General features: G+C 52.1%; 1 protein-coding gene across 1 annotated transcript in view; it reads right to left on the reverse strand.

The window, feature by feature from the left end:
• Positions 1 to 15787, reverse strand: part of PSMD6 (proteasome 26S subunit, non-ATPase 6) — a 37599-nt gene extending 21812 nt beyond the window's left edge. Inside the window, exons 1-2 of the mRNA XM_073592176.1 lie at positions 15565 to 15787; positions 8658 to 8863 (exon numbers count right to left, since the gene is read on the reverse strand). Coding sequence (XP_073448277.1) covers positions 8658 to 8863; positions 15565 to 15709 — 351 coding nt within the window. The 5' untranslated portion in view covers positions 15710 to 15787. The remainder of the gene's footprint in view (positions 1 to 8657; positions 8864 to 15564) is intronic.
• Between the last annotated feature and the right edge of the window lie 8467 nt (positions 15788 to 24254).

The raw sequence follows: 24254 nt of genomic DNA on the forward strand, positions 1-24254 counted from the left end.
CTTCTGTTGAGGCAGAACAAGAAAAAGTGTGGGAGACAGGCCAAAGAGTGGAGGCCCTGGTACTCAGGTCATGGAACCAGGCCCAGATCACCCAGGGATGGCCTTATGCCAGGCTCAAACATCTGGGTGTGGTAGCTCATAGAGTACCACCAGATGGCCAGAGCCAATGGCTGAGAATGCTGACAACACACAATGACAAATTTGCCTGTACCCTTTCAGTAGGTAGTCAGTGGCCAGTGGATGAAGTGGATCCGCAGGGCAATCTACTGGCCAATCCTGATCCAGACCCGTTAGGATCAGTCAGAGAGGGGTGTGGTCGCCCTCTCCTATCTGCAAAGGGACAGGCTGAAATGTCGGTGGTGCCAAGCTTCAGTTGGGGGAACCTTCACCCCCCATCTTAGGGAATCTTCCATGCAGACGCGTTAGCTGACCCGTTTAGGCTCAGCTGTGCGTCATCTGGAAGGGGGAGATGTGACGAAAATATAAGCGTAGGATAGTTTTGCCTTAACTAGATGTGGTGTGATCTGTAGTAGTGTAATTGTAGATGTAGTTTAATTCTGGGTTATTAGAAATATAGTATTCTATGTCAGTCATGCACATATGTTCTTTCATTAGCATTTGAAAAGGACAGAGATTTTGTCTAGGATCAATGTGACACCTAGATGCCAATAAAAGCTCCCATTAGAGTAAACATAGATTGCCAGCTTCCTGAGGCTCAAAGAAATCTGCTAGTCATCTTGGCCACACGGATCTGCAGGGGGCATTCACAAGGCTCCGGACAGTCTGTAAGCTTTGATTAATATCAAGAGATCTAAGGAACCATTTTTATCTCTCATAAAAGCTAAGATATTAACGGCAGAGAGATGAAAATAATTCCTTGTGATCGTACACCTGATGGGTTACGTTTACATGTGACTCTGTATGTTTAGCAGGTGTGGAATCCTGGAGAACCACACAAAACCGTTATATGGCGCCTGATTGCGGCAGGCAGGCAGTGATTGGTACTGTTGCGATCGGCATGATGCGCTGGTATCGGAAATCCTATCCATGACCCAGCAATCAGCGCCGTTCTGGGCCAATTTGACTCTGGTCATTTCAGAACACAAAACATTTGTGGGCTGAGACAGGAACACCCCCCCAGGGTTGATTGGCCAAGGGCTAAAGTCCAGCCCGCATCCATATTTCAATAAATTGGGTAGCCTGAGATATGGACATTGTTCTTCCACGAAGCCAGTTCGAAACTGGGGAGTTCCCACCTGTTCCAGTATGCTTCTACTAACGGATAGATTTACTTGGTAAAGTTTATTTCTGTTTTTATCCCTTTTTATTTTCATAGCAAATTGCCAGTTGTGTGTCTTTCTGCATTTTTTTATATCTTTTTTGGTAAATCCTTTTTCTTTGTATATCTTATATGCACTGCCCACTTTCGGGATATTAAATGATAAAATTAATAAGTGACTTCTGTGTACTAAGCTAGGACTCATATCTCTGGAGAGGTTGTTGTATTTTAGTGCCTAAGTACTCGGTTTAAGTTACGTATCAATCGGTATGCAATTGCACTGTGTGTTGGCAGATTGCATGCAGATTGTAAGCTAACAGATCTTCCAGACAGAGATCTGTGTGTGTGTGGTGGCTCAGCAGACCAGTCTGCGGACAAACTGTTGGGTGGTGGCAGGCTATCGTTTATTGTGTGTCTGGTGTGTGGGTGTGGGGACAGTGGGAAGAGTGATTAACACCGGGGTTCAAGCTTGCAGGATAGCTGGAGGAATCCTAGAAGTGTGTAGTAATTGCTAGACTGCTCCCCAACCCTTAGAGTGCACCAGATTGTATGTAAGATTTGTATCTGCCTGTGTGTGGTCAGCTAGCTGGATTGGAGTGGAGTCTCCCTCTAGTGGTGGCCAAAGGTAGTGCAGGCTGTGAAAGTACTACAGCCAGTCTTACATGCGCAGTATAAGTTCCCCCTTATTCCCTTAGTTCCTCATATACCCCGGTCACGGAACGCACGTCGCGGTTGGTTAGTAGCCGTTGGGGTGTGAATTCGTGACATATGGTTGCATGAATATGTATAAGTCCTTATTTGGAAATACTTTTTGATTGATTTAGAGCACCTTAATACAAGAAAGGAGCTACAGTGTGCAGGACATTTTATAGCAACACCATTGTCCACTATCCCTCCCGGGTTGGGATTACATTTTTGGAGTTGCGGGGTTTTATGTGCAGCGTCTTTTAAAATTTGACAACGTTGTTTATTATTACAGTGTCTTGCGAAAGTATTCGTCCCCCTTGAACTTTTCAACCTTTTGCCACATTTCAGGCTTCAAACATAAAGATATAAAATTTTTATTTTTTGTGAAGAATCACCAACAAGTGGGACACAATTGTGAAGTGGAACAAAATCTTTTGGATTTTTGAAACTTTAACTAAAAAAAATGAAAAGTGGGGCGTGCAAAATTATTCGGCCCCCTTGCGTTAATACTTTGTAGAGCCACCTTTTGCTGCGATTACAGCTGCAAGTCGCTTGGGGTATGTCTCTATCAGTTTTGCACATCGAGAGACTGAAATTCTTGCCCATTCTTCCTTGCAAAACAGCTCGAGCTCAGTGAGGTTGGATGGAGAGCGTTTGTGAACAGCAGTTTTCAGCTCTTTCCACAGATTCTCGATTGGATTTAGGTCTGGACTTTGACTTGGCCATTCTAACACCTGGATACGTTTATTTGTGAACCATTCCTTTGTAGATTTTGCTGTATGTTTGGTATCATTGTCTTGTTGGAAGATAAATCTCCGTCCCAGTTTCAGGTCTTTTGCAGACTCCAACAGGTTTTCATCCAGAATGGTCCTGTATTTGGCTGCATCCATCTTCCCCTCAATTTTAACCATCTTCCCTGTCCCTGCTGAAGAAAAGCAGGCCCAAACCATGATGCTGCCACCACCATGTTTGACAGTGGGGATGGTGTGTTGAGTGTGATGAGCTGTGTTGCTTTTACGCCAAACATATCGTTTTGCATTGTGGCCAAAAAGTTCGATTTTGGTTTCATCGGACCAGAGCACCTTCTTCCACATGTTTGGTGTGTCTGCCAGGTGGCTTGTGGCAAACTTTAGACAAGACTTTTTATGGATATCTTTAAGAAATGGCTCTCTTCTTGCCACCCTTCCATAAAGGCCAGATTTGTGCAGTTGTCCTATGGACAGACTCTCCCACCTCAGCTGTAGTTCTCTGCAGTTCATCCAGAGTGATCATGGGCCTCTTGGCTGCATCTCTGATCAATCTTCTCCTTGTCTGAGCTGAAAGTTTAGAGTGACAGCCAGGTCTTGGTAGATTTGCAGTGGTCTGATACTCCTTCCATTTCAAAATGATCGCTTGCACAGTGCTCCTTGGGATGTTTAAAGCTTGGGAAATCTTTTTGTATCCAAATCCGGCTTTAAACTTCTCCACAACAGTATTACGGACCTGCCTGGTGTGTTCCTTGGTCTTCATGATGCTCTCTGCGCTTTCAACAGAACCCTGAGACTATCACAGAGCAGGTGCATTTATACAGAGACTTGATTACACACAGGTGGATTCTATTTATCACCATCAGTCATTTAGGACAACATTGGATCATTCAGAGATCCTCGCTGAACCTCTGGAGTGAGTTTGCTGCACTGAAAGTAAAGGGGCCGAATAATTTTGCATGCACCACTTTTCAGTTTTTTAATTGCTAAAAAAGTTTAAAATATCCAATAGATTTCGTTCCACTTCACAATTGTGTCCCACTTGTTGGTGATTCTTCACAAAAAATTAAAATTTTATATCTTTATGTTTGAAGCCTGAAATGTGGCAAAAGGTTGAAAAGTTCAAGGGGGCTGAATACTTTCGCAAGCCACTGTATTTATCTATGAAAGGTTACACTGTAGGAACGTCATCCACTCAGGGGGTACTAGTACCACCCTGGTTGGACTGACCAGTGATTTGTATATCAATAAAGCTTTATAGTTTGTTTAAAATATACCGTGATTGATCCTCCCTTTGATTGCTTTCCAGTGACATCCCTTTGTCCCACCAAAAACTTTTTTTTAACATATAGCCAATTGTTTTCAGGGAGGTACCCAGTCTGATTGACGAAACTGTACTTTTTTCAATATTATATTGAACCAATGTGGATTTCGATATTTTTTTAAGTAGTTTTTCAGGGAGGCAGGAGCCTACTTAAAGCTCAACTCAATGAGTAAGAAAAAATAACTCTTATGCCCCGTACACACGAGCGGAAATTCCGCCAGCAAAAGTCTGATGTGAGCTTTTGGTTGGAAATTCCGACCATGTGTATGCTCCATCGGACTTTTGCTGGCGGAATTCCCACCAGCAGAAGATTGAGAGCAGGTTCTCTATTTTTTGGTCGGAAAAAGTTCCGATCGGAAATTCCGACGTGCAAAATTCCTACGCATGCTTGGAAACAATTCGACACATGCTCAGAAGCATTGAACTTCATTTTCTCAGCTTGTCGTAGTGTTGTACGTCACCGCGTTCTTGACGGTCGAAAGTTCAGAGAACTTTTGTGTGACCGTGTGTATGCAAGTCAAGCTTGAGCGGAATTCCGTCAGAAAAAATCTTGGATGGTTTTTCCAATGGAAATTCCACTCGTGTGTACGGGGCATTACAGTTCCCCCTGCCCCTCACCCCACTGCAAGGGTTAAATGCTTATTATACAAGATTTATATAGCGCAGTTTACGCAACACTTTACAACATGAGGGCTGACAGTACAATTACAATACAATTTAATAAAGTAGGAATCAGAGAGTTCTGCTCGTTGTCAAGTCTAGGAGTAGAAGAATAAAAGGTGTGATACTTACCTAGCGCCTCACTCTGGCAAGCTTCCTCTATCTGTGCCACCAGTCCCCCAATGCCTCTTCTCCAAAGCAAGCCTACCTGTAGTCCTAGGCTTACTTCCCCACATATTATCTAGGACTAATAGCCCTGCATCAAGCATAATGACAGAGGGACTGCCCATAGCATCAGGGAAAAGAGTGCATCAGCGCTTGCCAGGGTAAGGAATACGGTAGTTGACCAGCATTAAACCTTTACAATGCGGGGGAGCACTGCTGAACTTTAAATATATTAGTGTGATCGGTTTAAAAGGGACATCAAAAATAACTAGTTGGTAGATACAGTGGGAAGAAAAAGTCTGCACACCCCTTGGAAAGAATTGTTTTTCTGCAGTTATTTGCCATAAAATGTGATCTGATCCTCATCTAAGTCACAACAATAGAAAACAATGTGCTTAAGCAGATAACACCGACACAAAAAAGACAAACATTTTAAGATTGCTGTTCATAAGAAGCATCAGCTGATGAGAATCATGCCTCACAAAAAGGAGCTCTCAGAAGACCTTATGCGATCAAGAGTAGCTAATCTGCATAAGACTGGAAAGGGATACAAAGCAATCTCAAAGTGTTCAGGGATCCATCAGTCGACAGACAAATTGTCTATAAATGGAGACAGTTAAGTACCATGGGCTACCCTTCTTAGAATTAGGTGCCCGGACAAGATGACTCAAGGCACAATGCAGAATCTTCGTTGTTCAATAAATAAACAAGAAATTTGAATTGTTTGTGTGTTATCAGCTTAAAGCGGAGGTTCACACAAAAATTGAACCTCCACTTTTCGGAACCCTCCCCCCCTCCGGTGTCACATTTGGCACCTTTCAAGAGGGAGGGGGGTGCAGATACCTGTCTAAGAAAGGTATTTGCACCCACTTCTGGGCATAGACTCCCACGGAAGTCTATGCCTCTTCCTGTCCCGCCGCGCTGTCTGCTGGGACACACATGGGTCCCAGAGACAGCACGGACCATTCAGATTGCGCTGTGCAACTCGCGCATGCGCAGTAGGGAACCGGGAAGTGAGGCCGCAAGGCTTCATTTCCTGATTCCCATACCAAAGATGGTGGCGGCAGCATCCGAGGACTGAGGGACAGTTCGGCCTCGGGTGCCGACATCGCTGGACCCTGGGACAGGCAAGTGTCCATATTTTAAGTCAGCAGCATTTGTAGCAGCTGACTTTAAAAAAAAAAAAAAAAATTGCGGGACTCCCTCTTTAAGCACATTGTGTTCGTCTATTGTTGTGTATTGAGGATCAGATGACTGCAAAAAAAGTTCATTAAAATGGCCTTGCATACTTTTTTTTTTTTGCCACTGTAAAACTGTACAAGGAGCAGCTAATATTTTCTCATTACATCTGGGGGGCTCTGCAACCTGCTCAGTAGAGTTGTGTGGTAATAGATCTTTACTACTGCCCTCTCTCAAGCCAAGTTTATAAGTCAGTGAACCATAGATTTATGTTTTTCTCTGCAATCCCTCACCAAGGCCTGACCATAATCTCTAACATACAGAAAGTTGCTACAGGGAAATGTCTGTTTTAACATAATGTTATGAAGGCACCAAACAGCTAGCATGCAAGATGTGAAAGTGGAAACAAAAATTATTTTTAGATACACAATTCAAAATGGTTCCACCCACTTTAACTGTCCAATTGGGACTGTTCCCCGTCCTACAGGGAGTCTCCAGGGGACCGACAATAGCCCCTGTCATACGGGGGTTCCCTGACACCGGCCCACGTCCTTACAGTACACATGAAGTGATCACTTCCTCAAGCAAGCCAACCGCTCACTGTGAAAGTAGACAAACATGTCGGTGCTGCTGCCATTGTGAAAAATGGTGCAGTAACACACGATGGCTTAAAGGGGCCCTAAAAACAGCACTAACTCTATAAGCTGCTATTGGCAATAGAGGTCGACCGATATATCGGCCGATATTTGGTGTTTTTTTACTTAAAGTGGAGTTCCACCCAAAAGTGGAACTTCCACTCATTAGATTCCTCCCCCCCTCCGGTGACACAGTTGGCACCTTTCAGGGGGGAGGGGGGTACAGATACCTGTATATTACAGGTATCTGTACCCACTTCCGGCGTAGATAGCCGCAGAATCTGCGGGTATTTACGCCACATCCTGTCCCCCCCCCCCCCCCCGCTGCCTGCTGGGAAACACACGGGTCCCAGAGGCAGCAGGGACCATTCGTATTGCGCTGCGCGACTCGCGCATGCGCAGTAGGGAACCGGGAAGTGAAGCCGCACGGCTTCACTTCCTGATTCCCTTACCGAAGATGGAGGCGGCAGCACCCGAGGACGGAGAGACGCTTCGGCCTCGGGTGCCGACATCGCGGGCGCCCTGGACAGGTAAGTGTCCATGTTTTAAAAGTCAGCAGCTGCAGTATTTGTAGCTGCTGACTTTTAAAAAAATTTTTTTCGGTGCCGCTCCGCTTTAAACGGCATCGGCTGATTGTGCTGATAAAAAAGGCCGATATCAGCAAATTACTTCTGTAATAGAAGTCAATACAAGTTGCCTGAAAACTTCTGTGAAGAGACTTCTCCCCTCTCTGGGCAGCCAGATCTGATAAAAAGAACCTGAAGGATACAATGTTTACACTTATGAATGAACTGAGCTCCATGTGTAGAAGTTCTCAGTTTAACCATTTAAAGACTAAATCTTTTCTGACACTTGTTGCTTACAAGTAAAAATCCTGTATTTTCTGCTAGAAAATCACTTAGAACCCCCAAACATTATATATTTTTTTTAGCAGAGACCCTAGGGAATAAAATAGCAGTTGCTGCAATATTTTATGTCACACGGTATTTGCGCAGCGGTCTTTCAAACGCAATATTTTTTGAAAAAATACACTAATAAATTAAAAAAAAAAACTAAGCAGTAAAGTTAGCCCATTTTTTTTTTCATCCAAAAGTTTTGATTACCTGTTTTTGTGTATTTAATATTTAAGATATAGTTTTTTTTTATTTTTTTTTTTATCTAAATTCTACATACAAGTGAACTGATTGGAGGTTTGTTTCATTTAATAAATGTTTAAATGTAAAAAATTTTCTGTATCATTTAAGGTTGCTTTCACACTGGAGCAGGCATGCGTTGACGGTAAAAAACGCTGCTAGTTTTAGCGGCGCTATTCGGCTGCTAGCAGGGCGCTTATAACCCAGCTAGCAGCCAAGGAAGGGGTTAAATGCGCAGCTGCCGAAACGCTTTGCAGGCGCTTCGGCAGCGGTGCGCATTCATTTCAATGCAGGAGTGGTGGAGGAGTGGTATACACCGCTCCAAAGATGCCGTTTGCAGGACTTTTTTTTAACATCCTGCCAGCGCATCGCCTCAGTGTGACAGCACTCGGGCTTTCACACTGAGACTGCAGGGAAGCCGTTTTACAGGCACTTTACAGGCGCTATTTTTAGCCCAAAAGCGCCTGAAAAACACCCCAGTGTGAAAGGGGTCTAACTGTTAGATTTTATGAGATGAAGGGTAAAAAAAAAAAAAAAAATCGGCCTAATATATCGGCCCAAAAAAAAAATCGGCATCACATATCGGCCACCGCGATTTCTAAATATCGGCATCGGCCAGAGAAAAACCCATATCGGTCGACCTCTAATTGGCAATCCACCCATGATCTCTTTCCTCAAATTTCACAAATGACTCCAATAAATGGTGAACATTGGAAGTTGACCTAGGGGTTTTGTTTTTCCTGAAACAGGAATACCAAGCTTTACTTCTGACGTGGTCATTTCTGGACTTTAGTATGTTGATAGGAAATACATCAGGCTCATAGAAGTACATTCTGCCTGGCAGCTCACCTTGTCACCAATCCTGCACAGGTACTCTGCTCGTGCCATCATGGCATCTCGGATTTCACTCTCGCCCAGATTTTTCTCTGCATCCTCCAGTTGATCGTCCAGCCTCTTCAGCTCCTCTTCATTGGCCTTCTTCATCTTATTGAGCAGGTCCGTATCCACCTGCCAGTCCAGCTGCTTGCAGAGACCCTCATAATAAGGAGCCATGTCTGGAAACAGGTAAGAAGAGTATTGATTGGATCCAGCCTATGAAATGTTCTCATAAACCACAAATAGCCAGTTACAGAATCTTCCAGCACTCCAGACGGAACATAAAATATCAGAGAAACATGGAGGTGGTCTCTGACAACCTTTCCTTGAAATACTATTTCTGCTCTGATTTCACTTACCAGGTACTTGCTTCATCTCAGTGACTGGGAGGATAAGGTGAGTGTTGGGGTGTGGAGGCTGGGAGAGAAGGTAAGGGTTAACACAAAGGCAGGGGAGAAAAGGTAAGGGTCAAGACAAAAGATGGTGAAGGGAAGGGTAAGACAAGCGTCAGGGTGAGCATCAGGGCAAGGGTTGGCAAAGAGAAGGGTAAGGTGAGTGTCAAGATGAGGGGCCGGAAAAGGGTAAGGTGAGCTTCAGGGTGAGCGTGAGCTTCAGGCTGGGGGGGGCGAGATCTGGAGGGCTCAGGCTGGGGGGGGCGAGATCTGGAGGGCTCAGGCTGGGGGGGGCGAGATCTGGAGGGCTCAGGCTGGGGGGGGGCGAGATCTGGAGGGCTCAGGCTGGGGGGGCGAGATCTGGAGGGCTCAGGCTGGGGGGGGCGAGATCTGGAGGGCTCAGGCTGGGGGGGGCGAGATCTGGAGGGCTCAGGCTGGGGGGGGCGAGATCTGGAGGGCTCAGGCTGGGGGGGGCGAGATCTGGAGGGCTCAGGCTGGGGGGGGCGAGATCTGGAGGGCTCAGGCTGGGGGGGGCGAGATCTGGAGGGCTCAGGCTGGGGGGGGGCGAGATCTGGAGGGCTCAGGCTGGGGGGGGCGAGATCTGGAGGGCTCAGGCTGGGGGGGGGCGAGATCTGGAGGGCTCAGGCTGGGGGGGGGCGAGATCTGGAGGGCTCAGGCTGGGGGGGGCGAGATCTGGAGGGCTCAGGCTGGGGGGGGGCGAGATCTGGAGGGCTCAGGCTGGGGGGGGCGAGATCTGGAGGGCTCAGGCTGGGGGGGGCGAGATCTGGAGGGCTCAGGCTGGGGGGGGCGAGATCTGGAGGGCTCAGGCTGGGGGGGGCGAGATCTGGAGGGCTCAGGCTGGGGGGCGAGATCTGGAGGGCTCAGGCTGGGGGGCGAGATCTGGAGGGCTCAGGCTGGGGGGCGAGATCTGGAGGGCTCAGGCTGGGGGGCGAGTTCTGGAGGGCTCAGGCTGGGAGGCGAGTTCTGAAGGGCTCAGGCTGGGGGGCGAGTTCTGAAGGGCTCAGGCTGGGGGGGGGGCGAGATCTGAAGGGCTCAGGCTGGGGGGGGGGGCGAGATCTGAAGGGCTCAGGCTGGGGGGGGGGCGAGATCTGAAGGGCTCAGGCTGGGGGGGGGGGGCGAGATCTGAAGGGCTCAGGCTGGGGGGGGGGGCGAGATCTGAAGGGCTCAGGCTGGGGGGGGGGGGCGAGATCTGAAGGGCTCAGGCTGGGGGGGGGGGGCGAGATCTGAAGGGCTCAGGCTGGGGGGGGGGCGAGATCTGAAGGGCTCAGGCTGGGGCGAGATCTGAAGGGCTCAGGCTGGGGCGAGATCTGAAGGGCTCAGGCTGGGGGGGGGGCGAGATCTGAAGGGCTCAGGCTGGGGGGGGGGGGGGGGCGAGATCTGAAGGGCTCAGGCTGGGGGGGGGGGGGGGCGAGATCTGAAGGGCTCAGGCTGGGGGGGGGGGCGAGATCTGGAGGGCTCAGGCTGGGGGGGGGGGCGAGATCTGGAGGGCTCAGGCTGGGGGGGGGGGCGAGATCTGGAGGGCTCAGGCTGGGGGGGGCGAGATCTGGAGGGCTCAGGCTGGGGGGGGCGAGATCTGGAGGGCTCAGGCGGGGGGGGGGGCGAGATCTGGAGGGCTCAGGCGGGGGGGGGGGCGAGATCTGGAGGGCTCAGGCTGGGGGGGGGGGGCGAGATCTGGAGGGCTCAGGCTGGGGGGGGGGGGGGCGAGATCTGGAGGGCTCAGGCTGGGGGGGGGGGGCGAGATCTGGAGGGCTCAGGCTGGGGGGGGGGGCGAGATCTGGAGGGCTCAGGCTGGGGGGGGCGAGATCTGGAGGGCTCAGGCTGGGGGGGGCGAGATCTGGAGGGCTCAGGCTGGGGGGGGCGAGATCTGGAGGGCTCAGGCTGGGGGGGGCGAGATCTGGAGGGCTCAGGCTGGGGGGGGCGAGATCTGGAGGGCTCAGGCTGGGGGGGGCGAGATCTGGAGGGCTCAGGCTGGGGGGGGCGAGATCTGGAGGGCTCAGGCTGGGGGGGGCGAGATCTGGAGGGCTCAGGCTGGGGGGGGGCGAGATCTGGAGGGCTCAGGCTGGGGGGGGCGAGATCTGGAGGGCTCAGGCTGGGGGGGGCGAGATCTGGAGGGCTCAGGCTGGGGGGGGGCGAGATCTGGAGGGCTCAGGCTGGGGGGGGGCGAGATCTGGAGGGCTCAGGCTGGGGGGGGGCGAGATCTGGAGGGCTCAGGCTGGGGGGGGGCGAGATCTGGAGGGCTCAGGCTGGGGGGGGCGAGATCTGGAGGGCTCAGGCTGGGGGGGGCGAGATCTGGAGGGCTCAGGCTGGGGGGGGCGAGATCTGGAGGGCTCAGGCTGGGGGGGGCGAGATCTGGAGGGCTCAGGCTGGGGGGCGAGATCTGGAGGGCTCAGGCTGGGGGGCGAGATCTGGAGGGCTCAGGCTGGGGGGCGAGATCTGGAGGGCTCAGGCTGGGGGGCGAGTTCTGGAGGGCTCAGGCTGGGAGGCGAGTTCTGAAGGGCTCAGGCGGGGGGGCGAGTTCTGAAGGGCTCAGGCTGGGGGGGGGGCGAGATCTGAAGGGCTCAGGCTGGGGGGGGGGCGAGATCTGAAGGGCTCAGGCTGGGGGGGGGGCGAGATCTGAAGGGCTCAGGCTGGGGGGGGGGGGCGAGATCTGAAGGGCTCAGGCTGGGGGGGGGGGCGAGATCTGAAGGGCTCAGGCTGGGGGGGGGGGCGAGATCTGAAGGGCTCAGGCTGGGGGGGGGGGCGAGATCTGAAGGGCTCAGGCTGGGGGGGGGGGCGAGATCTGAAGGGCTCAGGCTGGGGCGAGATCTGAAGGGCTCAGGCTGGGGCGAGATCTGAAGGGCTCAGGCTGGGGGGGGGGCGAGATCTGAAGGGCTCAGGCTGGGGGGGGGGGGGGGCGAGATCTGAAGGGCTCAGGCTGGGGGGGGGGGGGGGGCGAGATCTGAAGGGCTCAGGCTGGGGGGGGGGGCGAGATCTGGAGGGCTCAGGCTGGGGGGGGGGGCGAGATCTGGAGGGCTCAGGCTGGGGGGGGGGGCGAGATCTGGAGGGCTCAGGCTGGGGGGGGGGCGAGATCTGGAGGGCTCAGGCTGGGGGGGGCGAGATCTGGAGGGCTCAGGCTGGGGGGGGCGAGATCTGGAGGGCTCAGGCGGGGGGGGGGCGAGATCTGGAGGGCTCAGGCGGGGGGGGGGCGAGATCTGGAGGGCTCAGGCTGGGGGGGGGGCGAGATCTGGAGGGCTCAGGCTGGGGGGGGGGGGGGGCGAGATCTGGAGGGCTCAGGCTGGGGGGGGGGGGCGAGATCTGGAGGGCTCAGGCTGGGGGGGGGGCGAGATCTGGAGGGCTCAGGCTGGGGGGGGGGGCGAGATCTGGAGGGCTCAGGCTGGGGGGGGGGCGAGATCTGGAGGGCTCAGGCTGGGGGGGGGCGAGATCTGGAGGGCTCAGGCTGGGGGGGGGGGGGCGAGATCTGGAGGGCTCAGGCTGGGGGGGGGGGCGAGATCTGGAGGGCTCAGGCTGGGGGGGGGGGGGGCGAGATCTGGAGGGCTCAGGCTGGGGGGGGGGGGGCGAGATCTGGAGGGCTCAGGCTGGGGGGGGGCGAGATCTAGAGGGCTCAGGCTGGGGGGGGGGGGCGAGATCTAGAGGGCTCAGGCTGGGGGGGGGGGGGAGGCGAGATCTGGAGGGCTCAGGCTGGGGGGGGGGGGGGAGGCGAGATCTGGAGGGCTCAGGCTGGGGGGGGGGGGGGAGGCGAGATCTGGAGGGCTCAGGCTGGGGGGGGGGGGGGGGGAGGCGAGATCTGGAGGGCTCAGGCTGGGGGGGGGCGAGATCTGGAGGGCTCAGGCTGGGGGGGGGGGCGAGATCTGGAGGGCTCAGGCTGGGGGGGGGGGGGCGAGATCTGGAGGGCTCAGGCTGGGGGGGGGGGCGAGATCTGGAGGGCTCAGGCTGGGGGGGGTGGGGTGGGGGGAGGCGAGATCTGGAGGGCTCAGGCTGGGGGGGGGCGAGATCTGGAGGGCTCAGGCTGGGGGGGGGCGAGATCTGGAGGGCTCAGGCTGGGGGGGGGGCGAGATCTGGAGGGCTCAGGCTGGGGGGGGGCGAGATCTGGAGGGCTCAGGCTGGGGGGGGGCGAGATCTGGAGGGCTCAGGCTGGGGGGGGGGGGGGGGGGGAGGCGAGATCTGGAGGGCTCAGGCTGGGGGGGGGGGGGGGGAGGCGAGATCTGGAGGGCTCAGGCTGGGGGGGGGGGGGGGAGGCGAGATCTGGAGGGCTCAGGCTGGGGGGGGGGAGGCGAGATCTGGAGGGCTCAGGCTGGGGGGGGGGAGGCGAGATCTGGAGGGCTCAGGCTGGGGGGGGGGGCGAGATCTGGAGGGCTCAGGCTGGGGGGGGGGGCGAGATCTGGAGGGCTCAGGCTGGGGGGGGGGGGCGAGATCTGGAGGGCTCAGGCTGGGGGGGGGGGGCGAGATCTGGAGGGCTCAGGCTGGGGGGGGGGGGGCGAGATCTGGAGGGCTCAGGCTGGGGGGGGGGCGAGATCTGGAGGGCTCAGGCTGGGGGGGGGGGCGAGATCTGGAGGGCTCAGGCTGGGGGGGGGGGGCGAGATCTGGAGGGCTCAGGCTGGGGGGGGGGGGCGAGATCTGGAGGGCTCAGGCTGGGGGGGGGGCGAGATCTGGAGGGCTCAGGCTGGGGGGGGGGCGAGATCTGGAGGGCTCAGGCTGGGGGGGGGGGGGAGAGATCTGGAGGGCTCAGGCTGGGGGGGGGGGGGAGAGATCTGGAGGGCTCAGGCTGGGGGGGGGGGGGAGAGATCTGGAGGACTCAGGCTGGGGGGGGGGGGAGAGATCTGGAGGACTCAGGCTGGGGGGGAGGGGGGCGCAAGATCTGGAGGGCTCAGGCTGGGGGGGGGGGGGCGCAAGATCTGGAGGGCTCAGGCTGGGGGGGGGGGGGCGCAAGATCTGGAGGGCTCAGGCTGGGGGGGGGCGCAAGATCTGGAGGGCTCAGGCTGGGGGGGGGGGGGGCGCAAGATCTGGAGGGCTCAGGCTGGGGGGGGGGGGGCGCAAGATCTGGAGGGGGTTAGGACGGGGGAGGGTAAAATTTGGGGTACAATGTGGGTGGTTAGGGTGGGAGAGGGTAAGATAAGGGTGAAAGAACAGTGAGGATTGATGTATTGGGGTGTCTCATCTTCTGCACCCCCTTTCTGTGGTCACCTCCATAGATTACATAATTCACAGGACTCCATCCCCCTCCATGATATAGGGGTAGGGAGCAGCGGCAGACCTCCATGATATAGGGGTAGGGAGCCCCGGCAGACCTCCATGATATAGGGGTAGGGAGCCCCGGCAGACCTCCATGATATAGGGGTAGGGAGCCCCGGCAGACCTCCATGATATAGGGGTAGGGAGCCCCGGCAGACCTCCATGATATAGGGGTAGGGAGCCCCGGCAGACCTCCATGATATAGGGGTAGGGAGCCCCGGCAGACCTCCATGATATAGGGGTAGGGAGCCCCGGCAGACCTCCATGATATAGGGGTAGGGAGCCCCGGCAGACCTCCATGATATAGGGGTAGGGAGCCCCGGCAGACCTCCATGATATAGGGGTAGGGAGCCCCGGCAGACCTCCATGATATAGGGGTAGGGAGCCCCGCAGACCTCCATGATATAGGGGTAGGGAGCCCCGCAGACCTCCATGATATAGGGGTAGGGAGCCCCGCAGACCTCCATGATATAGGGGTAGGGAGCCCCGGCAGACCTCCATGATATAGGGGTAGGGAGCCCCGGCAGACCTCCATGATATAGGGGTAGGGAGCCCCATAGACCTCCATGATATAGGGGGGGGGGCTCCATAGACCTCCATGATATAGGGGGGGGGCTCCATAGACCTCCATGATACAGGGGGGGCTCCATAGACCTCCATGATATAGGGGTAGGGAGCCCCATAGACCTCCATGATATAGGGGGGGGAGCCCCATAGACCTCCATGATATAGGGGGGGCTCCATAGACCTCCATGATATAGGGGGGGCTCCATAGACCTCCATGATATAGGGGGGAGCCCCATAGACCTCCATGATATAGGGGTAGGGAGCCCCATAGACCTCCATGATATAGGGGGGGGGGAGCCCCATAGACCTCCATGATATAGGGGGGGGAGCCCCATAGACCTCCATGATATAGGGGGGGCTCCATAGACCTCCATGATATAGGGGGGGCTCCATAGACCTCCATGATATAGGGGGGAGCCCCATAGACCTCCATGATATAGGGGGGGGAGCCCCATAGACCTCCATGATATAGGGGGGGGGAGCCCCATAGACCTCCATGATATAGGGGTAGGGAGCCCCATAGACCTCCATGGGGTAGGAAGACCCATCCCCCACACGGGGCCCAGCAGTGACTCAGCCCATAGAGGTACGAGCCGGGCTCGGTGTAGCGCCCCCTGCAGGGTGAAGGCCTGCCCTGTGTTGGTATCCGGGCAGCGCTCTCTCGTACTCACTGTTGCCGGTGACGGCCTCCATAAGCTCGGCGCGGAGCCGCACATCGCTGCGGGTGTCAGGCAGGCCGAGGAGGAACTTGAGCTGGGCGATACGGAGATCGGGGTTCTTGGGCAGACCCTCTTCTTCCAGGTTCTCTAGCGGCATCTCTGCAGCTTAGGGATCTGCTCTGTCACCGCTTCCGCCGGATATCGCCGCTAACAATGCGGCCACCGGCCGGCTACAACACAGCGACACCTACCGGCAGCGCCGGGGAACCGCAGTCTACGTAGCGCTGCCCCACCTGTTGGCGGAGGCTTGAAAGTGCAGCCCGAGGATATAGCGTCACTGACTGGGACGGAAACCCGTCCTCCGACGCTCAACGTGCTGCAACACAGCGACATCTGCTGGCCAAAGTTGAGAAAAGTCAAAGCACACAGCGTCAGTGGGGACAATTTATTTCAAACTGGTCCCAGTTTTCCGGGACAATCCCACAGAAACAATATTAAGATTTTTTTTTTTCTTGCAGACACTCTGAAATTGCAAGTTAAAAAGGCAAATGTTTTTTTTTTGTTTTTTTTTTTTGCTATGTCCCAATAGGGAGATTTCCCTTAACTGCCTGTCCCATAGCCAAAACAGCAAGTGAGAAGAAAACCCTCCAAAGTGAGTAAATCCCTGGGTGCCACCAGAACTAGCGTCCCCATTGGAATATTTCTCCTTTATTCATATTCTGGTATGAAACCAACATTTAGGATTTACTTGATTTTTTTTTAAAAATAATAATAAACAGGATGAATAGAGAGGGCGAGTCTCCCTAACAGGGGCACATACAGCAATAGAACCTGACTGGCGTTCTAATCCATCTCCACTCTATCCAAAACTTTAAAAAAGATTTGCCTTTAGTTTTACTTTAAGACTGAATTCTGGGGAATAAAAAACTTTGGATTTGCAGTGAACCTCCCTCCACACTGTGAGGGTAATTTTTTCAGTTTTAAAAATAGTGCATGCATGCACACTTTCAAAACTATGGGGTCTATCCATAAAAATATGTTCATTTCCTATGATCGTCAGCTCCATCTAAAGGCCATAATGCAGTCTTTTCCTAAAAATACCCCAATCAGAAAAATACTGCATTAGGGCCCTTAGATGAAGCTGACGATCAAAGGAAATAAACATACAAAATACAGGTATTGTCCCTGATGTCTGTGTGAATGTTTGCGACATCTACACTGCATTTTTTTTGTCTTGTGACTTATTAAGAAAGTCTCCCCAGCAGCAGTCTGGGGAAGAAAGAAAGTCTCCCCAGTGTAGGAACAATGCAGGCGGCTGCATTGGGGTTTCCTGTTCCTTGATGAAGCAATTTGATGGTGAAACATGTTGGGTGGGGCTTAACTTGTGATGTCAACACTCTCACCATGTGGCCAGCGGCGAAGCATTTGTACATGCTGTATTTCCTTTACCTCTGTAAAGTACCTGTCTTTTTTTAAATAAATTGTTTGGCAGTTTTACACTATGTGTGGCCTTGGGTCTCCTCCATGAATGCGAATCCTTGGAATCACTGAAGCCGGAAGTTGGTGTCCTGCTATTGCCATTGATGAATGTTTGAAGTCCCGTGTTAATTACATGCCTGGCTGATCTCTGTGGTGGGGATCTTGGTCATCTCTTCAAGTGTCTTGGTCATCTCTTCAAGATACATTTATGGAGTCGGTGGATAGTTGAATGTTTTCACTTGTTCCTGGACCTTATTGTTTTTTTAGAAGATTTGCACATCACTGAGGTGTAGCACGGCCCCCTAGAGAACTGCTGAGAATTACCTGCTTATCTGCACGGCCATGACCAAGTGAACCTTCCAACCCACTTGACACTCTGAGTTCAGACATCCTTGCAGCACTGTGTGGCAATGATAATAAACAACTCAAGCTAGTTAGGTTCTAAAGATGTTTTACTTGCACCAAATAATAGTTGTTACCAAGATGAAGTAATAAATCTGCTGAGCTTTAAACAACAGCGCTAACTCAGCAGAAGAATTAGTCACAAAGGCACAAGACAGAGTTTAACAACGACAATACTATATACATATATAGATTTTTAGATATAATGTCACCCCCGGTGGATGTTTCTGTTAACTGCTTATACTGTCACACTATAGAAGATGGAACCTGGCCAGCCTACACGTTATCCTAGAAAGGGAGATTGGGTCTAGGGAGGAATAATATAGGGGCCTTTCTATAAGTATGGCAATAAAATTCTCATTGCAGATCTGATGATCTTCCCTGGCTAGTTAGAGCTCGTTAATTGTAATCCGTTTGGGTATAGTGAAAATGGTGGATTCCTCGCAATAAAGAAAGCTAAAGGTGTCTGAGCACAGTGTTCAAGTAATGCAGTAAAGTGTTCTTGGAGTAAAGATGTCTGTGCAAAGTGTCTCAATATGATGGTGGTAAAGAATGGACAAAGGTCAAGCAATTTGCCCTCTCACCAACGACCAAACCGTTCTGATGTCCTCCGAACAAGGAACTCGTGTAGCGACACTGGTGCATTGTATCCACTGCCTCGATCTCCCGACGTGAAGCTGCCACACACGCCGACAGGCAGGCGACCGGAGTGGTGCTGGAAAAGATGTCCGACAGCAAACAACAGAGCTAGGCCCTTCAGGCCACGGGTTGGAAGTACGACTCTGTGGGGTAGGCCACAACCTCTCTCTCTCTCTGTTGCATAGAGAGGTCCGTCTTGCACCAGGCCCAGGAGGAAGCTACTCCCAGCAATCTTCAGATGACAGCAACAAACTCTGGGATATGTAGTCCTGGCACACAATCGTGAAAAGCAATTATCTGACCGGGAGAACTTTTCGTGCCACAGTCCTTTTATTGGGCACACAAATATGATGTCACTGGATACATTGAGCACTGGAGGGACAGGCAATACCCAGTAATGCTAGAAGATACGATGCTTTATGTTTTTAGTCCATACTGCTACAGAAGTTTTCACTTGATGTTTGTGTACTTTTATTTGTGTGGATGCGCACTCATTGTATGTGTATATATAGATTCTGACATCCAATATTCCGATGTTTAGTGGTGCTACTCTGTGTAAATTTTTTCACACGAAGCGCAAAATAATATTTTTGTTCCCCTTGTACAACCTCCGCCCCAGGTCAGACTGTTCTCCAGTATAATCCTTCACCCCTAGGTAAATCTGTCCTCTAGTATAACCCCCCCCCCCCGGGTTAGACTGTCCCCCAGTATAATCCTTTCCCCCTCCAGGTCAATCTGTCCCCCAATATATTGCCCCCAGGTCTGTCTGTCCCCCAGTACAATCCTACCCCTCAGATCAGTCTATCCCCAGTACTATCCTTCCCTCTCCCCCCAGATAAATTTGTCCCCAATATAATTCACCCCAGGTCAGTCTTTACCCCAGTATAATCCTCCCCCGGGGTCAATCTGTCCCCCTAGTATAATTGTACCCCCCGGTCAGTCTGTCCTCCAGTATAAAACTATCCCCAGATCAGTTTGTCCCCCCAGTATAATCCTCCTCCCAGGTCAATCTGTCCCCCAGTATAATTTTCCCCCAGGTCAATCTGTCCCCCCGTATAATCTTTCTCCCAGGTCAGTCTGTCTCCCAGTACAATCCTTCCCCTCCCTCATATCAATTTGTCCCCAAGTATAATTTAGCCCAGGTCAGTCTTTACCCCAGTATAATCCTCCCCAAGGTCAAACTGCCCCCCAGTATAATACTCTCACCCCCAGGTCAATCTGTCCCTCAGTATAATCCCCCCCAAGTCAGTTTGTCCCAAGTATAATCCCCCCATAGTCAATCTGTACCCCAGTATAATACTCCCCCTGGGTCAGTCTGTCCATCCCCAGTATAATCCCCCCCCAGGTCAATCTGTCCCCCAGTATAATCCCCCCAAGTCAATCTGTCCCCCAGTATAATCCCCCCAGGTCAGTCTGTACCCCAGTATAATCCCCCCAGGTAAGTATGTCCCCCAGTATAATCCTCCCCAGGTCAATCTTTTCCCCAGTATAATCCTCCCCAGGTCAATCTGAGGACAGACTGACCCTCAGTACAATCCCAGCAATAGTTGATTTTGCAGGCCCCTCAATAGTTGCAAAAATGTTTATCAAATCATTGTTTTAGCTAAAAAATACACTACAATCATTAATAGAACACATAATCACAACATAACTTACACAATTCCTGTTAAATTCCTACTAAGATCCCTTTCACACCGAGGGAGTTTTGCAGGCGCTATAGCGTTAAAAATAGCGCCTGCAATCTGCCCTCAAACAGCTGCTTCATTGTTTCCAGTGTGAAAGCCCGAGGGCTCTCACACCGGAGCGGTGCGCTGGCAGGACGTCAGGAAAAGTCCTGCCAGCAGCTTCTTTGGAGCGGTGAAGGAGCGGTGTGTTTACTGATCCTCCACCGCTGCTCCCCATTGAAATCAATGGGGCAGCGCTGGGATACAGCCGGCAAAACGCCGCTATTGTGGTGCATTGCGGGCGGTTTTAACCCTTTCTAGGCCGCTAGCGGGGGGGTAAAAGCGCCCCACTAGCGGCCGAAATGAGCGGCAAATCCGATAGTAAAATGCCGCTGACGCTATAGGCGGCTCAGTGTGAAAAGGGGTGTAAGGCCTTGTTCATATGGGGCGTATTATAGTGTTCACCCATGTGGGGGCTGTGTCTATGGAGGGAACATAACAGGTGTTATGTGCATCCACATCCAGGCAGCAACATGTCAGTTAGGATGCAGCGGCTGCATGGACACAGTTGCTGCGCCCAATCAGACATCCGTGTGGATGCACAGATAAAATGCAGACAGTGTGAATTTAGGGACATGCACCCACATAGATGTAAAATGGAGGGCAGTGATTGTGTTCATGCAACCGCTGCTTTCCAATTTACATGAATGGGACGGCCTGCAAGGGGATACAGGGAACACCTGTGCATCCTTGTGTGTACGCTGTAGTATGCTCCTGGTGAATGAGGCCTTATTATTTTTATTATTTTTACAATGTAATTTTTTATTATTTTTTTATGTCTGGGGGGCTTTGGTGAAACATCAAGGGTGTAAACAGATCCTTCCCTTAATGTCTCTTTTGTGAGAAAGAGACAGAAAGCATAGAGACCCCATTCCCTTTCTCTGCAGCATAAGCTGCATTGCACATGAATGAATAGAAGTCTCATTACAAAGACTCCTATTCATTCACAAACTCAATCATAGTTAACACAGTTAGCTAACAGGTGAATCCTGGACAGTCTGCAACCCCATAAGCAGCATAGGGTAGAGCCAGGTTAGGCATCTAATGGCCAATAGGTAGCTAGAGGTCCTGTTGCTTGTCAGATTAAAAACGGTTAGGGACAAAAAAGCAGAGTAGATGGGCTGACACCGAGCTTTTTTTTTGGTTTGGATAGAGCAAGGGAGGGTTATAACTTCCCTTCCATTCCTGTCCTATAGTGAAACAGGAAGTGAGAGGAAATCCCTGCAAATTAAGGGAATCCCTAGGGGACCCCCAGGTCACCAGAATTAGTGTCCCCGTTGGAAGATTTCCCCTCTATTACTTTTATGGAAACAACTCTTCACCTCACTTTCAAAGATAATGGTAAATAGGACAAATATAGAGGATGAATCTCCTTAACGGGGGGGGGCACACACAGCAATAAAAACTGACAGGTGTTATAATCCCACTGCTTTTTACTTTAATTATACTTTAAAGTGGTTGTAAAGGCTGAAGGTTTTTTGCATGAAGGTAAAAAACCTTCTGTGTGCCACTGCCCCACAGCCCCCTAAATACTCACCTGAGCCCCCTCTCGATCCAACGATGTGCACAAGAGCCTTATCTGTCCCAGGACTCCCTCTCCTTATATGCCGAGACAGCCATTGGCTCCCACTGCTGTCAATCATAGCCAGTGAGTGGTGGGCAGTGCCAAGCCACAGCTCTATATGTCTTATGGATGCATAGAGTGGGGCTTGGGAGTGAGCATGCACCAGTGCTCCCATAGCAAGTGGCTTGCTATTGGGGGCACTGGTCAAGGGGGAGGAGCAAGGAGTGCCGGTGGAGCACCCAAGAAGAAGAGGATCAGGGCTGCTTTGTGCAAAACCACAGCATAAAACATGTTTGTGTTTTTGTTTGTTTTTTTTTTTTTTAAGCTGAACCTTTAATACCACTTTAACCACCACCTGTACATATGATTATTGTTATATGTTGGGTGCAGTAGTTCCTCTGCTCCCAATTACTTTGCTGAGATAAATGGTTAATTTCCCAGGAAGGGAATCCCTATGCCAAATTTATCAAACCTACTTTTCCACTTGACAAAACTCTGGTCCCTTTAGTTAGTTAGAGATTTAGAGCCACAGCCTCTTTGGGTATTCCCATTTCCCATAACCCCACCAAAAGAGGAAAAGATGGGGAAAGAGAGGGACAGCTAGAGAGAGTTGAAAAGAACAACAGCATGGTTGCTAATAAACTAGCAATACTCTATGCATTATACCTATCTATGCAGCAGGTGGCGATGTAGCATTATAGTGTATAGTTCATGTATTCTATAATATGAGGTAATCAGAGGAAGTACCATCCTTATTGTGTAATATGCATTTGTGTGTTGTTCTCTTCCTTTTCTATGATAAAAGGCATGTAATGTATTTCTCCATGAAACTAAAGTGTATTGCTGTATACAAGAAGCTTCAGCGCATAATTCAATACCCTGCTAATAGAGAGGAGGGGGGATATATTTCAACCAAACAATTGATGACTACACCATCCAGCACTAATGCTGGATGGTGTTGACATTGGTTGTTTATGGATGGTGTTGTCATCTAAATGCAATATAGTGTATAAAAATAGGTACTTTATAAGTAAGCACTATTTAGCATGCAATGCATTGGAATCTTTTGCTGTTAGTATCTGCCCTGTTTTATTACAAGTTTGCATCTAATGCTGCATAGTGTTGTTGTCCATTGTTTGGTTGAAATGTACACCCACTGGCCACTTTATTAGGTACACCTTGCTAGTACCGGTTTGGACCCCCTTTTGCCTTCAGAACTGCCTTAATTCTTCATAGCATATGTAGCACCCTGGAGTTTAGTCAGGGGGCTCCTCTCAAATTTTCTTGCCAAGAGTAGTATCTTGGTCGATTAATTAATTGATTTCTCCCTAAATTTGGCCTTGTTGTACTTTTCTTTTCTACCACTAGGTGGTGGGGCAATTGGTGGTACTAGATATGAGAAGGACAACTCAAAGTCAGGTTATGGGTATATGCATAGTTGCCAACATTGAAAAAAAAATTTTAGGGACACTTTTTTGGTTGTAGACGGAGTCTTGTTTTAATTGGGGCGGGGCATGCATTTGTGGGCGTGACAAAGGGAGAGCAAAAACGTGGCGAAAAAATGGGCGTGGTTTACGCTAAATAGTGGGCGTGTCTTAAATGGGCATGGCTCAAAGGGGGTGTGGTTAGAGTCTGAGATGAATGAGGGATGGAGAGGGAAAGGGGGGGAGAGGGATGGAGGGACAGCAGCCCTAGTTCCTACACAACAATGGAAATATGTGTATTCTAAAAAGTTTAACAATCAGCAGATAAAGATACTCCAAACACCTGGTGTTAGCACTTCAATCATCCCGGCACCATGGTTGTTATGGTGTCAGGATAATTGAAGTGCATTATTTCTATTATTACATTGTAATATAAAATTAAATCATTCAACTCACCATAATGCTGAATCAGTGGGATCCCTGAGCGTGTCACCTGCCACGTCGCCTGCCACCAGCCGTCCGTCCTTGCGTCAGATGTCCCAGCAGAGTCCGTCCTTGCATCAGGTGCCCCCAGCAGGGTCCGTCCTTGCATCAGGTGCCCCCAGCGGAGCCCCCCTTATATCAGATGTCCCCAGCGGAGTCCTCCCTTACATCAGGAGTCCCCAGCGGAGCCCCCCTCACATCAGGAGTCCCCAGCGGAGCCCCCCTCACACCAGGAGTCCCCAGCGGAGCCCGTCCCCATTGGAGCCCCCCTCACATCAGGAGTCCCCAGCGGAGCCCCCCTCACACCAGGAGTCCCCATTGGAGCCCCCCTCACATCAGGAGTCCCCAGCGGAGCCCCCCTCACATCTGAAGTCCCCAGCGGAGCCCCCCTCACACCAGGAGTCCCCAGTGGAGCCCCTTCTCACACCAGGAGTCCCCATTGGAGCCCCCCTCACACCAGGAGTCCCCATTGGAGCCCCCCTCACACCAGGAGTCCCCATTGGAGCCCCCCTCACATCAGGTGCCCCCAGTGGAGCCCCCCTCACATCAGGTGTCCCCAGTGGAGCCCCCCTCACATCAGGTGTCCCCAGTGGAGCCCCCCTTACATCAGATTCCCCCAGCGGTGCACCCCCCCTACCTCAGGTGTCCTAGTAGGAGGATACTGTCTCCCTCCACTGGCCACATGGCTAGATCCCCCGCCCCTTTCCATAACAGACTGGCAGCGGGGCGGGGGGTAGGCGGGGCGAGGCGGAGCGGGGCGGAGGGAGGGCGACGCAGGAGCTCCGTCTAGCCCCCCCCAGCCGTCTTCCTGGTCTTCTTAAAAATGGCCTCCGCCGGCCGCGGACCTCTAGCGGCGGCGAAAATCCGTGAAGAATCTGATTTCTCGGGACATTTACGGGAAACAACAAAATCGGGAATGAAGTCGAAATCCCGGGAATGTCCCGGGAAATCCGGGACAGTTGGTAACTATGTATATGGGGTATCTCA

Source organism: Aquarana catesbeiana, linkage group LG07 (genome assembly GCF_042186555.1).
Source record: "Aquarana catesbeiana isolate 2022-GZ linkage group LG07, ASM4218655v1, whole genome shotgun sequence".
Taxonomy (NCBI): Eukaryota; Metazoa; Chordata; class Amphibia; order Anura; family Ranidae; genus Aquarana; species Aquarana catesbeiana.